Source organism: Boleophthalmus pectinirostris, unplaced genomic scaffold, assembly GCF_026225935.1.
Source record: "Boleophthalmus pectinirostris isolate CB_2022bp ecotype Guang Dong unplaced genomic scaffold, ASM2622593v1 HiC_scaffold_16, whole genome shotgun sequence".
NCBI lineage: Eukaryota > Metazoa > Chordata > Actinopteri > Gobiiformes > Gobiidae > Boleophthalmus > Boleophthalmus pectinirostris.
The window spans coordinates 8054406-8070756 of record NW_026571095.1 but is presented as its reverse complement, the minus strand read 5'-3'; the positions used below and the strand labels follow the sequence as shown (position 1 = coordinate 8070756).

At 37.8% G+C, this 16351-nt stretch overlaps 1 protein-coding gene across 1 annotated transcript; it reads right to left on the bottom strand.

Annotated features, from left to right (window-relative positions):
- Positions 1-3035: 3035 nt before the first annotated feature.
- On the bottom strand, positions 3036-14154 carry pex19 (peroxisomal biogenesis factor 19). The gene is given in 9 exon segments (XM_020922226.2): positions 3036-6699; positions 7288-7332; positions 8188-8331; positions 8333-8359; positions 9158-9328; positions 9850-9935; positions 10433-10595; positions 11916-11998; positions 14048-14154. Coding segments are annotated over 9 exon segments (867 nt in total). The 5' UTR covers positions 14112-14154; the 3' UTR covers positions 3036-6615.
- Positions 14155-16351: the final 2197 nt, after the last annotated feature.

The window sequence follows — 16351 nt, the reverse complement described above, 5'->3', positions numbered from 1 at the left end:
CACTATGTCTGGTTGGTTCGCCATCACTATCCTGTCAGTCTGTAACTGGAAGCCCCACAGGATCTTGGCTAAGTCATTCTCCACAATCTTTGGAAGTGTTACCCACCTTCACCTTGACCTTGCCAGCATCTTACATTCTGCAGTTATGTGCTGGACTGTCTCAGGAGCCTCTTTGCACAGTCTACACTGTGGGTATTGTCTGGTGTGGTAGATCTGGGCCTCTATTCCTCGAGTGCTCAGGGCCTGCTCTTGTGCTCCAAGATGAGTGCCTCTGTGCTGTCCTTCAGATCAGCCCTCTCAGGCCATTGGTAGGATTTCTTGATATCAGCCACTTCAGTTATGTTCCAGTGGTACGCCCCATGTAGTAGCTTGTCCTGCCATGATGCTCCCTCCAGCACCTTCTCCTCTGGACCCCACTGTCTGAGACATTCTCTGAGCTCGTCATATGTCAGGGCCTTGTCCTTGATGTACTCGTGGATCTTAAATGTTTCATCCTGGACAGTAGTTCCCACACTCACTAGTACTCAGCCTCCTTTCTTCCAGCTCGTGTACAGTCTCAGGGTGCTGGATTTGGGATGGAAGCGTCCATGCATGGTCAGGAGCTTTCGTGTCTTAACATCTGTGGTCTGTATCTCCTCCTTTGGCCAGCTTATGACTCCTGCTGGGTATCTCATCACTGGCAGGGCGTAGCTGTTTATTGCCTGTGCCTTGTTCTTGCCATTGAGCTGGCTTCTCAGGACTTGTCTCACTCATTGCAGGTATTTGCCCATAGCCGCTTTCCTTGTTACCTCTTGGAGATTGCCATTTTCTTGTGGGATACCAAGGTACTTGTAAGTGTCCTCTGTGTCTGCTATTGTTCCCTCTGGGAGTGAGACACCCTCTGTGTGGACTACCTTCCCTCTCTTTGTCACCATCCTACCACATTTCTCAAGCCCTAATGACATTCCGATGTCTGTGCTGTAGATCCTAGTGGTGTAAATCAGTGACTAAATGTCCCTCTTGCTCTTAGCGTACAGCTTGATGTCATTCATGTATAGGAGGTGACTGTTGGTGGCCCCATTTCTGAGTCGGTAGCTGTAGCCAGTGAGGTTGATGATTTGGCTGAGGGGGTTCAGATCTATGCAGAACAGAAGTGGGGACAGTGAGTCTCCTTGGTATATGCCACATTTGATGGACACTTGTGCAAGTGGCTTCCCGTTGGTTTCAAGGGTGGTTTTCCACAACTGCATTGAGTTTGCAATGAAGGCCCTTAGAGTCCTGTTGAGTCATAGACTTTCTTGTAATCAATCCAGGCAGTGCACAGGTTGGTGTGAAGGTTCTGTGCTCATGTTGTTGAGAAACAGGTTATTTTCTGATAATTGGATGGGACTGTACCCTTTGATAACATCATGGAGAAAAGCAGGTGACAAAATGTTACGTAGTGCATCTTTAACCTGAGAGTCTACAAAATTAATGAACAAGAGCTCTAACACCACTTTAAACACAACCACGCAATGGAGTTCTTCTGTCAAACAGAAAACACTCTGTTCCACCTTGTGATGTCATGTGTTTATACAGGAAGTGCTCCACTGTGTTTTTAATCTATTCAATTATTTTGAATGTTTGGGTTTACAGTGTGTTGTTTGTGTATCTTTTTTTAATTTATTTTTATTTTATTTTATTACCCCTTATTTGTTTAAAAAGTAGTATTTTCTGTTAATTCATTGTGGTGTCTGTATTTATTTGGAATAAATAATTTTGAAGGGAATATTTGAGTCATCATTCCACACCGTTGCAAGAATTATAATCTGTAGGGAAAATGAAATACAGAGAAAGATAGTTTAGATTTAAACCAAGATAGATTAACTAGTACAAATCAGTAAGTAGGATTTACTAGGATAAAACCAGGACAGACTGACTAAACTAGGTCTAAACCAGATATAAACCAGATATAAACCAGAACTAAACCAGGGCTTGAATGAAAGCCAGAGCCCACAGCCTTGCACAACTATATTTACATTAGACATAAGGGCCTAGTTTCAACTGAATTGCTCCCATGTGACTGCAGCCACTCTGGAAACTAACATAATGTACATTAAATGGAAGGTAAGGGCTAATCACTCAAGCTGCAATCAAGTTACAAACACTCCACCTAAAGAAAACATGGGCCATACGATAGACAGAAATAGGAAGTAATTTGTTTAGTAACCCTACACTATAATGATCGACAAAGGACTGCAGAGGCATCTGGCAAAAATAACTCAATATGTTTAAAGGGACAGAGCAGGATTTTATACTAGGTGGTCTAGTGGTTGGGTTTACATGGTATCACAATATTCTAGAGGCACTAATGTTTAAAGGTCCTATATTACACAAATTTGACATGTGAGCTTTAAGTCATGTTATAATGTTGCTACCTCCTCAAAAACACACCTGGAGTTGTTTTGTTTCATTCACATGTTTGAGTAAACCTTTACTATTAGTCTGTCTAGATCTCCAAAGCTCAAAATGCTCTGTTCCACCTTGTGTTGTCATGAAGCGGTAGTTTTCAGTTTAACAGCTACTTTTTACCTTTTGTTCAGTAAAGATTGGCAATCCCAGGTCTGAAATGATCCAAATGATTTTAGTGAAGGCACATGGAGTTAAAAAAAAAACAGTGGTGCGCTTCCTGTATTACTACATCACAAGGTGGAGCAGTGTTTTCTCTTCAAGAGACTTCAGTTTAAATCTGCAGGGTTTGAGTGTTAAACATGTGAGAATGAAACAAAACACAACTCCAGGTCTGTTTGTGATGAGGAAAGATCATAACTGAAAAAAAAAACAGCCAAATTAGGAAATCACAACAATTCTCAAACAAAAAAAACAAATTCTCAAACAAAAAACAAAAAAATGCCCATTATATAAACAGAAAATAGCGTAACATGGGGGCTTAAAACATGGACCAAACTAGATCTATCCTTGGACTGGACCATAACTAAACCTGGACATTTTTCATTTATAAATTTCATACAGCTGAATGTATGGCTCATCATGTTACACAGAAAAAAACACTGTGCTTTGGCTTAAAAACTGGCAATAACATGATTTTATTGTTGCTGCAACATTAATGAACCGTGAATCACATTCACTTTGGACAATTATTTAATTATTCAACAAATGTACACTCTTTTATTTGTGTATTTACAAGCTTTTTTTTTTTTTGACTATAGCTACTACATTATGTACAAATGATAAGGTGGGGGCAAAATCACACTCAGATCATAGACTATGTAAACATGGAGGTGCTATGGAACTGCAAATTCAAAACACAGGGCTGCACATTATAGTGACAATAAACAGATCCACACATTTAAAATTATTATTACTCATTTTATCTGCATAAATTAAAATTAAAAACAAAAAAAAACATTGCATTTTGTTAATAGAAAAAAAATTCATTGGAAAATCTGTCCTCCGCCTTTCTTGCTGGAGTGAATGCCTTAAAGGTGCACTGTGTAATTTTTCTGGTAGACAGCCCGCCAATTACTTGTCTCCATGGAGATGTTACTGCTTTACCTCCAATATTTAACTTTGCAGTCTCCATAGAAACAAGCAGGAGATGCCACCGGGCCAATTTACAGGTTCGATCTTCGAAGAGGCGACCCCCACTCACAGTCAGAACGCATGTTTTTAAAGGAATTTTTGAGCAATAAAAACACCCACGATTGTATAAATGCATCTGATATAGTTTAATACCATATTGTGGAACATTACAGGCAAAAAAATAGCACCTCTATGGTAGCAGATCCTCAACCTGAGAAGTTACGCAGTGCACCATTAAAGAGGAACTAAACACCAAGTCCACTATTTCGAACTGTGTATATGATGTTTTAATAGCGTGATCTACTGTTCCTAGTGATTCTTTGGCAACTTCACTGCAGATGAGGTCAGTTTGCAGCTTTCTGGTCAAAAACTCCTAAATGTAAGTTTGGGCTGGAGTTTGAAGTGTGGATACCTGTTAGACCAATCACACTGCTCCTTATACCTCCTCATTAGCAGCTCCGTTTGAAACGGACTTTTGGTGTTTAGTCCCACTTTAAAGGAATTGCTTAAATTACCTGAAACTTATGTATTAATTTTCATTGCACAAATTTGAAAGAAAATGAATGACACAGTCCCACCACGTTACTCTCCCCAAAGTTCTCCCAAAACAATTCAATTCAACCGCTGTTTTATAGTTACGTAAAAGGGAATGATCTATGTATTCTATATGGCATGCATCCATAACAATGTGCAGCCCAAGCTCACTTTCAAATCAAAACTCCCCACTACAGTAGTTTCAGTTCAGCTCACACTAACCCTAATGTATCAGGATCCTAAACCCTAAATTCTCGGCATTTCGTCCGGGGGTGGGGCTTATCTTAGCTTAGTGATCAAAGCCAATTAACTGCTGTGTGCTATTTTTCTGTGGAGTTCATTTCATAATCAACAGACATAATTACAGTACATTTTAAGGTTCGGGGATATTGACGGTATTAGTTAACTGTATTTATTTACTTATAATGTTCTTATGTCTAAAAATTACAGCTCAGACTTGGTTAGCAGACCTATCACAAAAACTCTAAACTTACTTGTTGCTAACCTAACCCTGACGCTAACCTTAACCTTAACCTGATTGTGAAAAAATATATTGACAAAAATCATCATTGCTAACCCATCGACAGAAATCTGGGAATTACATGGGCCTCCTTTTAATATAAATACATTTTGGACAAATAAAAGAAAAACTTCATGTATTTTTGTTGTAATTCTAAGTCTAAATTTGCTCTGTCTTGTCATAATGTCTGTTTTTTTTAGATCTGACAGCTCAGGTGAATTCTGAAAACACTGTTAAAAGGGGGTTGTTGGGGTTTTTATGGTTACAGCAGAACGTCATGTCCCACTCCCAGACAAATGTTGAAATTTTAGGGAGTCTCTAAATGTCTCTGAGGTTGTTTTATTGTGAAAGGCACAGCAGTTACCTGTTTACCGGTTTATTTAGTATTGTATTCAAAGAGGCTAAAGTGTATTGTAAAAACAGAAAAGAAAACTTCGTAGGGCAGTGCTAAGCAAGCATCTATGGAAAAGTCCAGTTAAAACCAACCAAGCCATGAATGAACTTCAGCCCCTCCACGCAGTTCAAAAATACACTGGTGTCATGTTCACAGTACAAGCAGTGCAGTTACAAGCTCTGTCCACACGGGCAGGTATTCATCCCAACTATAATAATTTAACAGATTATTAGGACTGAGATTGCGAGTCTCATTAAAGTAAGGATCATTTTTAGTATCATTATGTTGTTCATTTGCAAATTAGTTAATTTAGTGCATATTTTAAACAAGGAACAATAACATTTGATAGAAGATGAAACTAGACTACAAGAATCCGAACAGGTAAAAACTATAGGGCTCTATGGAGAGGGGATACTTTATTTTTTGCAGAGACTTTTATATTATTTAAAAAGCTTTACTGTGTAACTTTTTAGCTAAATCTTGAAAAAAAAAAACATGTATCTTTACTGTGAGCTGACTTGCATCTCCATAAAATAGACTCAAATTTGGTTTGATTGTCACCATGGACATTAAATAGCTTTGCCAAAATGTTCCATTGTAAGGCAAGAAATGTATCTATCTTTAAGAAGAATGTTCCAAATTATGGTTTGAAGGTTTTATGTCCATGGAGTCATGCAGCAGTTAAAAAGTTACATGATGTTACTTTAAATAATTACAGGTCCACTTACAACAGTTAAAACTGGGATTTTGACTTCTTTGCAATCGTAGTCCTTATTTTACAGTAATTTGGTCAATTGCATAGTTAGACTGTACTCACATAGAGGTGCACTGTGTAACTTTTTGTTTGGGGCTCCGTCACCTGCTTGGTTCTATGGATATGTCATTGCTCTGCCTGAAAAGTTCCATGTGACATTAAACATCTCTACCTTACATTTATACAATTACAGGTGGTTTTATAGTTCAAAAATATCTAGAAAAACAGGCATTCTGACTGTGAGCTGGGTCGCCTCTCCACAGATCTGACCTGTAACATGGTCTAGTTTGGTCTCCATGAAGATAGAAAGCTTTAATACCATACTCTGAAACTTTCCAGATAAAGCAATAACATCTCCATGGGGAAAAACATCCTACCAGAAAAGTTACACAATGCACCTTTAGGAGTAAAAGAGGTCCAAATAGCATAACCGCAAAACAATGTCTCTTTACAATTTTGAACTGGCAGCACTTGTGTTTGAGATGAGAATATTCTATGTTAGTATGCTTTTAGTACCGTACATTTAGCAATGTTTTTTAGTTTATGTTATCCCACCAGATTGTTAGCAGCAATATTTGTTAGCCTTATTTAAATCGCTTTACTCATCAAAACAGCTGCAGCTGGGGTCCTTGCACCTCCTGCTGGCTTATTTACACGTAAAATACCTTTAAACGTGTGGACAGAGCATTGGTGTAGTGTAGTGTCCGCTCCTGTAACTTCTCTTTTGGCCTTGTGATTTAAACCTTTAAGGGCTCCAGTCTCAGAAACCACGGCCTGTCTCCTCTTCTCTTCTTCTGTAGTTTCTCAGTGAGGGACTTTTACTCCAGTGATTTAGTCCGAGGTGAAACCAAGTCACATGACCGAACACTGATCAGGGCCCCCTGCTGGTCCTCCAGGGAGGTTCAGAGACTCCATATCGAAGTTTAGACCGGGAGGCTGAAGGAAAAGAGAGACAGGTGAAGAAAAAAAAAACATATCTTTTCTACAGAGGATTGGTCTGGTTTTATTCTCAAACTGCTACATAAGATGCCTGGTGAGTCAGTCTCTCCTACATCCTGTTTGAATGCAGAAGAGCCTGGAGCTGGACCATAAAAAGAGTCAAACCTTTTACCTTTTGGATAATTCATGTCAAAGTTTAATATAATCAATCAAAAAAACAGGCCAACCACAGAGTCTCCCAAATGCAGAAGACCTCTCTTGAAAAATCACAGATCATTCGAAACTATATCTATAACTTCTTTAGTTTAGGTTGTGTTTTTTGTTTCTTTTGTTGATATTTTGACATCAGTGGGCCAATGCGTTTCTCTGATTGGTTCACGTCTGTCAATTTCCATCAATCACGGAAATAGCAGAGACAGGATACAGTTCCAGATCTTTATGTGTTGTTTTTTTTGTCAAAGCCTTTTTGTCTAGAACTTTATTTATTCATGTTAGAATATGCACATCTGCTGCTCCTAGGGGTCCAAATCTGGCATCAGTGCATTCTGAGGTTCAGCCAAACAACATCATAGCACAGAAACTTACCGCATCTCCTGCAAGCTCTTTGGGAGGCTGACCAAGCTCCTGCAGCTATGGGTGAAAAAACACAAGATTCAAATATTTATAAGTCTTGAATAACACATGAAATGAAAAAATAGAAAAAATATATGCTGCCATATAAAGGAAAAGTCCTCTAGTATGAGTAAAATAAACTGCACAAAGAAGTTAATTAAGTATTCATGACTAAACAGGAGAATTACATAATAATTATTCATCAAAATTACTCATTTGAGCAGGTACTGATACAAAAAAAAAAAATAATTACACTTTTCTGAATGTCTTTAGAATGATCTTGAGCTGTATCAGAACAAGTATAAGAGCACATAGTAATAGTATACACCCATAGAGTCTAGTATATAGACTAGTATACGCCCATGGACCACTATGGAACCTACATGGACCATTGAGGGATTACACACATATAAAACCACATGGGAATAAAAAAGAAAGTACTACCATTTAATGTTGAAAATCACATTCCATTGTCTAAATAAAGAGTGTTTTATTATCATTGTGGTATCGTGTTATGGTATTGCGTATCGAGTCTATTCCAGAGCATCAAAATCAAACGTTGTTGCTCAAAGGTCAAATATGTCACCGTGTTTAATAAAATGACTCTTAACTCTTGACTTCAAACTTCAAATGAACTGTCTGAAGTGAATTGTATGTATAGTGAGTGTTTGGTACATTTGTGTTATGTACATTTGTGTGATTGTTGCTGTGCTTTTCCCTGTCCTGTAGATGATTTGACATTCGACCTCCCGAGAAACTGAAGATCCACTACGACTCACATTTCCTACGTTGTTATGTGTTAAGCTATATCTCTGTTCTTCCAACAAATAAAATGTCTTTAAAAGAGCGTATTGTGTTAAACTTAAATTTCACCTTCTGCATTAGGTCCATGATGGTCTCAAAGGTCCTCTCTTTATCGGACGCTCCCTCCTCCTCCTTCTCAAACAGTTTACAAATGTCTCCCATGATTGTGGCTTGCTGCTCATAGCGCTGGAAATCCTCAGAGCTCAGGGTTCGATTTATTTGTTTCCAACCATTCAGGATACTGTTAAAGAAAAAAATTACAACCACTGTGTAACTACTGTGCTTCAAATAACAGCAAAGGTGCATTGTGTAACTTTTCTGATGAAGGGTTCGTCAAATGTTTTTCTCCATGGGGACGTTGTTGCTTTATCTGGAATGTTTCACAGTATGGGATTAAACCTTTCTATCTTCATGGAGACCAAGTTACAGGTCAGATCTGTGGAGAGGCGGCCAGCTCACAGTCAGAATGCCTATTTTTCTAGGTATTTTTGAGCTATAAAACCACCTGTAATTGTATAAATGTAAGGTAGAGCTGTTTAATGTCACACTATGAAACAATCCAGATAAAGCAATGACAAAGCACAAAGTTATACAATGCACCTTTAAGCTTCAGTTTTTTGTTACTAAACCCACTAAAACAAAAGTGTCATAATCCTAATAAAACAATTAGTTTACTGAAAAAAAAAAAAAAAAAAGGCGGTTTAATTAAATATAAGGCAATGGTTCAGTTTATAGTCCCTGTATGGAAATTTGGCCTCTGCATTTGACCCATCCTTCAGTGTCTCTGGGTTAAACCTGTCAGGAGCAGTGGAACCCATCTCCAGATCTTCACCTAGTTTTGGTCAGGACTACCTCAGCTGGAGGATTTTATATTGTGCTTGTTTTTGGATGGTGGAGAAAAATCATGCTGCCTGAAGGAGACCAACCCAGACACAAGGAGAACATGCAAACTCCACATAGAAAAGCCCGGGAGTCAAACCTGGGCCCTTCTTGCTGTGAGATGACAGTACTAGCCCCTCACTTGTTGAGCAGAACTTACCTTGGTGGTGATCTCTTTGAGTGATGGGTACAGGACTTCTTTGGACAGTAGATTCTGCATGAAGGATTGCATTATGGGAAGAATATTACCGTCGTCTCCTCCTTCGCCTCCTTCTTCTAACGCCAGACCCTCCAGAGCCTTGACCAGGTCTTCTCCAGCCAAACCCGACGTCTAAACACAAAATAAACATTTGTAAATGTCTGTTAAAGAGTTTTTCAAATGCTGCATAGATGATTCTTTGTCTTATTTTATCAAAGGGTATTTCTCAAAGTGTATTTCTCACGGGAAAACCAACTTCCCATTAGCCGTTATCTTCCGCAAGGACAGTCCTCCCTACGCACATCCCTACCTACACCTCAGCAGCTGGCGCACACGCGCGCAAACGCACGCGCACGCGCGCACGCACACACGCACACACACCTTTTTTTTACTGTGCTAGAAAAATGTAACCACCCATTCATTCTGGTAACCTGTGTGATTCAATAAATACGTGATGTTGGACGGTGGTTCTTCGGCAGTTAAGAGCTGTAGCAGCGCCTCTGTCCCTCGCCGCGAGTAAAAACCTTGAATTCTGCCTTCTGAGTTTCTTTGTGTTAATATTTCTGTTATTTAATGACAATGTCATTTAAAAATAACAGTGCAAATATTATCACTCCACACACAAACACACACACACATACACACACACACACCTGGAGGTTGTCTGCATTTTTGGCCAGTCCCTTGAGTGTATCTTTTAGGCATGAGGTGAATTCTTGCTGAGAGGCGGTGTCTGTGCCTGTTAAAAAAACAAACGTTGTAGAAATAGGCTGATTAGAAAGACTGTTGGTTGCAAAACTTTTTTTGAGACAGAGACAGACAGAGACAGACAGAGACAGACAGAGACAGACACAGACAGACACAGTGAGACACAGTGAGACACAGTGAGACACAGTGAGACACAGTGAGAGCACGATTTCAGCCCTAGTATCGCCTCTTTCTACTGAACTAAAGATAAAACTGTAAACTTGAAAACTATCACTACATGACATCACAAGGAGCATTTTGAGCTTTGGAGATGTAGACAGACTAATAATAAAGTGTTACTCAAATGTGTGAATGAAACAAAACAGATCTCCAAGTATGTTATAACATGGCTTAAAGCTCATGAGAGTCCATTTTGCATTATATAAGACCTTTAATCAAAACATAGATATCCAAGACACGTCTGGTGTTAGCTAAAAGGATTCATTACAAAAATGCCAAACCACCAATATAGATCTAATGTAAACGTACCGACTTTCCCTGCAGCCTCTGACAGTTTCTGAAAATGCTCGAGCAGCTCTGGCTCCTGTTGGGCCAGTTCACTCATGGCCTTCTCCCACTCCTCTCGCGCCTGGTTCGCCATCTCCCCCTCGAAAAGAGTCTCAAACAGCTTACAGTCTTCAAGAAGCGGAGGCTGCACACAAGAGGAATTCAAACAAGATTATGAACAGCTTGCATTATAGTAAATGAATATTCCTTAAACATGTGAGAAATTATTGTTAACAAGTTAATACTATTAGATGAAGTTTCTCTAAACCCCATAAGAAAACATGTTAGAAATTCCCTGGTTTGTAGGGCTATAGTCGACTTAAGACATGCTTACCAATCATTAGCCAACTAAAAAGAGCGTGCAGCAAAAGCTCTCAAAAATATTATGTACCTGTATATATCTGACCCAAACACCTCTCACAAGACTACACCTGCATACAATTCCATGCAAAAACTATTTACTAATAAAGAAATGTAAGTTAGTGGGAAACTGAACTGTAAATTCATTACCTACAACCTACAGCTATACTGGCTTAAGCAAATTTTCTGAATTAATTAACACTTATAGATCAACCCAGAACTTTGAACTAATCCTTAATATGGTTTAACTAAGTCTTAACCAGGACAAGTTTAAAGTAGGACTATAGTACATTTAAATAAGACATAATCTAGGTGAAAATCAAACCAACCAAAGGTATCAATTTGAGCTAAACTGGATAAAAGTAGATTTTTTGAGATTTCTGACAAACCTTACACCACACAACCTACATTTTCATTTCCCTTGTTTCTACCGTGACTGTGAATCCAGCTTTTAAAACATTAAATTTAAACGTAGAAATATCTGGATAAAACTTGTATTAGAATAAAAGGCTGTGCAGAGACAGTTAATGCTAGAATTAGCTCTGACACAACTGAACAATGGGTTTCCACATTATTCCTGTTTACTGCTGTTGACCTCTATGTACAGTACAAATAATGCACACACAAGCATTCAAGACAATCACTGTTTTGCTCATTTTAGGAAGTGATGTCGAAGCTAGTGTATTCTTTCCACAAGATTTCTTATATTTATATTTCATTTACTTTTATTTGATGTCATAGGTAGGAGATATGCATATAAAAATATATTACAATTGCTGTTTTAGAGGTATACAAAATTACCATATTGAGTACTTTTTGTATATTTGAAAACTAGTAAAAATAACATTAAAAGAAAGAATGTCAAATAAGTTCCTAATATTTTTCTACACAATTGTACTACTATTAATTCAAAGTTTTACTGCAATTCCGTTTGTTTGTTATCACTGTATTTTGTACTGTTGAGTAACATAAAAGTAATTTCTCTTAAAGGTGTTTTTACACAGCTTTTGGTGCCTGTACTAATTATTTCTATAACAATGGTGATGTTGTGAATGTTATCTTCTTCTATGTTAATCTAACCATTGTAGTTGTTTTTGATCATTACCTTTTCAGCTCCACTGGCTGCTGAAGCGGAGGCAGCTGAAGCTGGGGGAGGAGCTGCTGCTTTGTCGAAGTCATCCAACGCACCTGAGAGAAGAATTTGTCATCATTTACATTTAATTATCATTTACAGTTGATAAAAACCATACTAGAATCAAATTAATCCAAAAAAAAATATTAAAAGTTGGTTCCAAGAAATAAGATGACATCCTGTTGTATCTTGGGCCATTATTTATTCATAAAAACCTTTCTGTGATTATATAAATATGAATCATAGTTAACAAATATTTTGAACTGTTAATAGTTAATTGAGTCAAGCAAATACATTCTATTTTCAGTCTCTGCGCTGCTATTAGTTAGTAAGAATTGGGTACCACCTGCTAATACTTTACGTTAAGTATCATTAATGTTATCACAACTGAAAAAGCTGAATTGGTGCATCCCTATTCTTTCTGAAGCTCTGAAGAGTGTTTGCTGCTAGCGGACAAAACATGTGCCAAGGTGAAGTCATATTGCTAAGTAAGTTTTCAAACTAAATAACAAAACAAAAGGGATTAACAAATCAACAAACGACACAAATGCTATGAAAGTATCCATATTTCTTACTTGATTAATAATACACTAAATCCCACTTTAAAAAATGACAATAGGTGTTAGAGGGGCACGAAACAACCAATAGACAGCCCCAATAAATACTGCACTTATACCCTACCTATCTACAAGAACTACCAATATATCATGTCAATCTGACTCATATTAGTAGTAGCAGTAGTTTATTCAGTCATTTTGCAGCAATAAACACATAAAACATAACAAAACAATGACTACAACCCCATGGATCATGCCTGAAAGGGTTTAGGTTGAAGTAAAAGTACTTATAATGCCGAACCGTGTAACCCATATACAATGACAGAATTCCAAGAAAGAAAAGCAGCATATGAACAGCAAATTTCCATTAACAATTTCACTTACGACTTACTGTATATATAAGAGACAAGATATAAATTAAAACAAACAAAGACAAATTTAATGCATAATTCATTAATTCCAGAGATCTTTCAAAACATAACACTTTATACTCTTTTTTTGAAGGCTTTTACAGTGTTAAGACTTTGTTTCTAGACTTAGACTTTGCACTCAGATTGTTACAAACACTAACCCCTCTAACAGAAATGCAATCACTTTTTTTCTTAGTTCTTACCTTCATTTTTTAACTAAATTAAGAATAATGTTAACAAAACCACAAAAGTTTATTGTTTATGAGCATACAAAATAAACCACAATGAGAATGAAAAAAATGTAAGGATTTTATTGTTTTCGTTATGGTCGTACAAACTAATAATAATGATAAAGGGTGCCATTATTTTTTGTTGCCATTGTTTGTTGCACATTTTCTACATTTAATCTGTCCATCATAAGAAAAACTAATATTATGAATACATACTATTTGTCATTTTTTGGTCACAGATAAAGGAACTATTTCATTTCAGGATGCACCGACGGAACAATTCACTCTTTGGTACAGTGACCCCACCCCTTTTTGCCACATCTGACCTTCTGGAACAACTGGATGAATCTGTAAACCAAATGACCTCTGGCCCGATTTCATAGATCTTTGTTTACACAGAGGACATCACAATAACAAACCCACTAGCCCAGTTATCACTCACAACTATATCACACGAGTTTCTTCTCCAAATCCCAGAACAAAACACGTTACGAGTACCCTGGCCTAAGCAAATCTATTGGATTAGTTAAAATTTACACTCTGGAAACAAGCATGACTCGCTTTTCAGCCCACAACAGCGAATTCCAGTTGTGCTTTGAAGCTTTGAAGGAGTTGATCTCTGTAACTATACCATGTTTAAAGATTTATGAGTTTATTAGTCAGTTATTAAAGGAGAGTCAAACTATTCGCTCTCACGGATATTCCTAAAAAAATAGGTTATATAAAACACGCAGAACTGATAACTTTTTGCACGAGCTGAATGCAAAAATCGATGACTACACTTGTCATTAGTGAAGCAGAGTACCAAATGTCCCAGAGCCGAAAGAGCAGCAAAATCTCCAAAGTAAAATTAGGCACAAATGCAGGCACTCAGCAGAGCATTTTATAAACTAAATATCAACGCTTACTGTCCAATAATTCGTCCAGTTCAGCATCGTGCCCAGAGGACGACTGTCCTGCTCCCGACGCCATGATGGATCCTGCTCCGAGGAGTGACAGGCGCGGAGAGGTGACGTCAGAGCTGTCAGGTCCCGGCGTCGCAGAGAAAGTGCGTCAAGGTTAAAATTTGTTTTGGGGGAATTTTGGCTCCATCCTCTGGGATTATTCAAAACTACAAGATATACATTGTGGTATTTCAAATATTCATGCGCATAGTATTAGTCAAAAGTTTGGACACACCTTCTCATTCAAAGTTCTTCTCTTTGTGTTACTACTTTCAACATTTTGGCTTTCTCAGTGAAGAATGGTTTTCACTTCACAGCTGTGCCTTGTCATGGTCAGGAAATGTTCAAAAATGCAAAACTGGGCTGAAACCAAAAGGTGGACATTAAATTTACATTTCTTGAAACAGGAGTGTTGGAGGAGAGAGAGTCCAAAAACATGAACAGAGACGAATCCCACACACCGTCGTACTTGCAAAGTGAGTGTGTGTGTGTGTGTGTCTATATATATATTGTGTTCATTTATAGTTTAGAAGCCTTCAGTGAGATTCTACAGTGTAAATCTGCCAGTTGATTTAACATAATAAAGTTTATTATAATAGGCCTTTTGTACACTTTATACATACAATTACAGTCTCAATTAAATTATCAATCTTGATCTGGGCAGTTTTGATTAAATTGTCAGTCTGTGGCAGAGATGGTTTGAGTGCTTGGGTGCATTATGTAACTATTCTGGTGAAGGACTTGCAGTGATTGCTTTGTCTAGATTAATGTTCCACAGTAGAGCATTAAACGTATCTATCTAGGACAGTATTTTATTAGATAAGTTTATTGCCAAACTGTGGTACATTCAGGCAGCTGTAAAGTAGTCCTGGCAAAGACTAGCTCAAGATCTGGAGATGGTCCACTGCTCCTGCCAGGTTTAAAGCAGAGACACTGAAGGATGGGTCAAATGCAGAGGCCAAATGTGTTTACGGGAAAAGTAACCTTGAAAACCAGTACATCTCCATGGAGACAAGCTTGTGGCAGACTTTCTACCACCACAACCATTGTGCACTGAAGTGTTTTTCAAGGGAAAGGGGTGCACTGCAAGCACACTCAGTCTATAAACATAAACTGTACATAAAATTGCTGTAAGTGAATATAAATGTGTGGTATTGATTAAATTAAATTGATGTGGTTATGTTGTGACTATACTGTTGAGTTGCCCAATTTTTAATTTAAAAAAATTTTTTTTTTTGGTTGTACAAACACAAACAGAAAATGTATTCTTTTAGTCTTTTATTTATTTCTAGTGTAAACAACCAAAAATGTATTTCACTCCGTTTTATACCACAAAACTGACCTAGTTTGCATTACAATTTCCAATAAATGACATAGAACAGTACATAATGTTATGAAAACACACAGATAAGTAGTGAAAAAGTGGATTTAGTGTACTCTAACTAGATCAAATCTAGTCAAAACTTCTAGAATCAATGTTTATGGACCCAGTTGTAGTCTTGTGTATATGTTGAGTGTTGAGAGAGAGGAAGGGTGTGGGAGGGTTTTTCTTTTGCTTTTGTGCATTGTGTTTCTTTTCTGGTAGAGGGTTCACCACCTGTCTGACCACATGTAGATGTTAATGTTTTTCCTCGAATGTTCCACAATATGGTCTTCAATTTAACTATCTCCATGGAGACAAGCAGGCCATATCACAAGGCCAAGTTACAGATTACACTTGGAGAGAAGTGGGTTCATTTACAGTGATAATGCACATTTTTACTGTAGTTTCAAAGAAATAAGAACACCCGTAATTAAATAGATACAAGATATACTAGTGATCAAATGAGGTTTCTTTGGTCTTCCGATAATTTATGTTATTAGGTTCTTTTTTCAGACCAAGGGTTTGTTTTCATACCTGACAGTTTCGACAGCTCACTAGCGCGCTTCCTCAGAGTGGTCACGTGATGTTGCTGTGACGTGTTCGGACAGCTGATTTTCACAGGTTTTAGCGCTGTCTTCGCACTGATGGAATCTGCAGTCCATCTTCTTCAGTACAGTACCTCAGGTGTGTGACAGTAAAAAAGGCCCCCTCATCCCGGTTTATAGTCCCGTGAACGCATTTCTGTATTTCGATTGCCTCTTTAATGATGTTTGTTGTCCTCTGTCCAATGATGTTTGCTCCATCATGGTCCATAATGTGGTTCTCTCTTTTACAGTGGTCAGAAATGGCTGATTTGAGTTGTTCCAGTTCTGTTTTGCATTTTGTTGTTTTTGTGTGCATGAAAA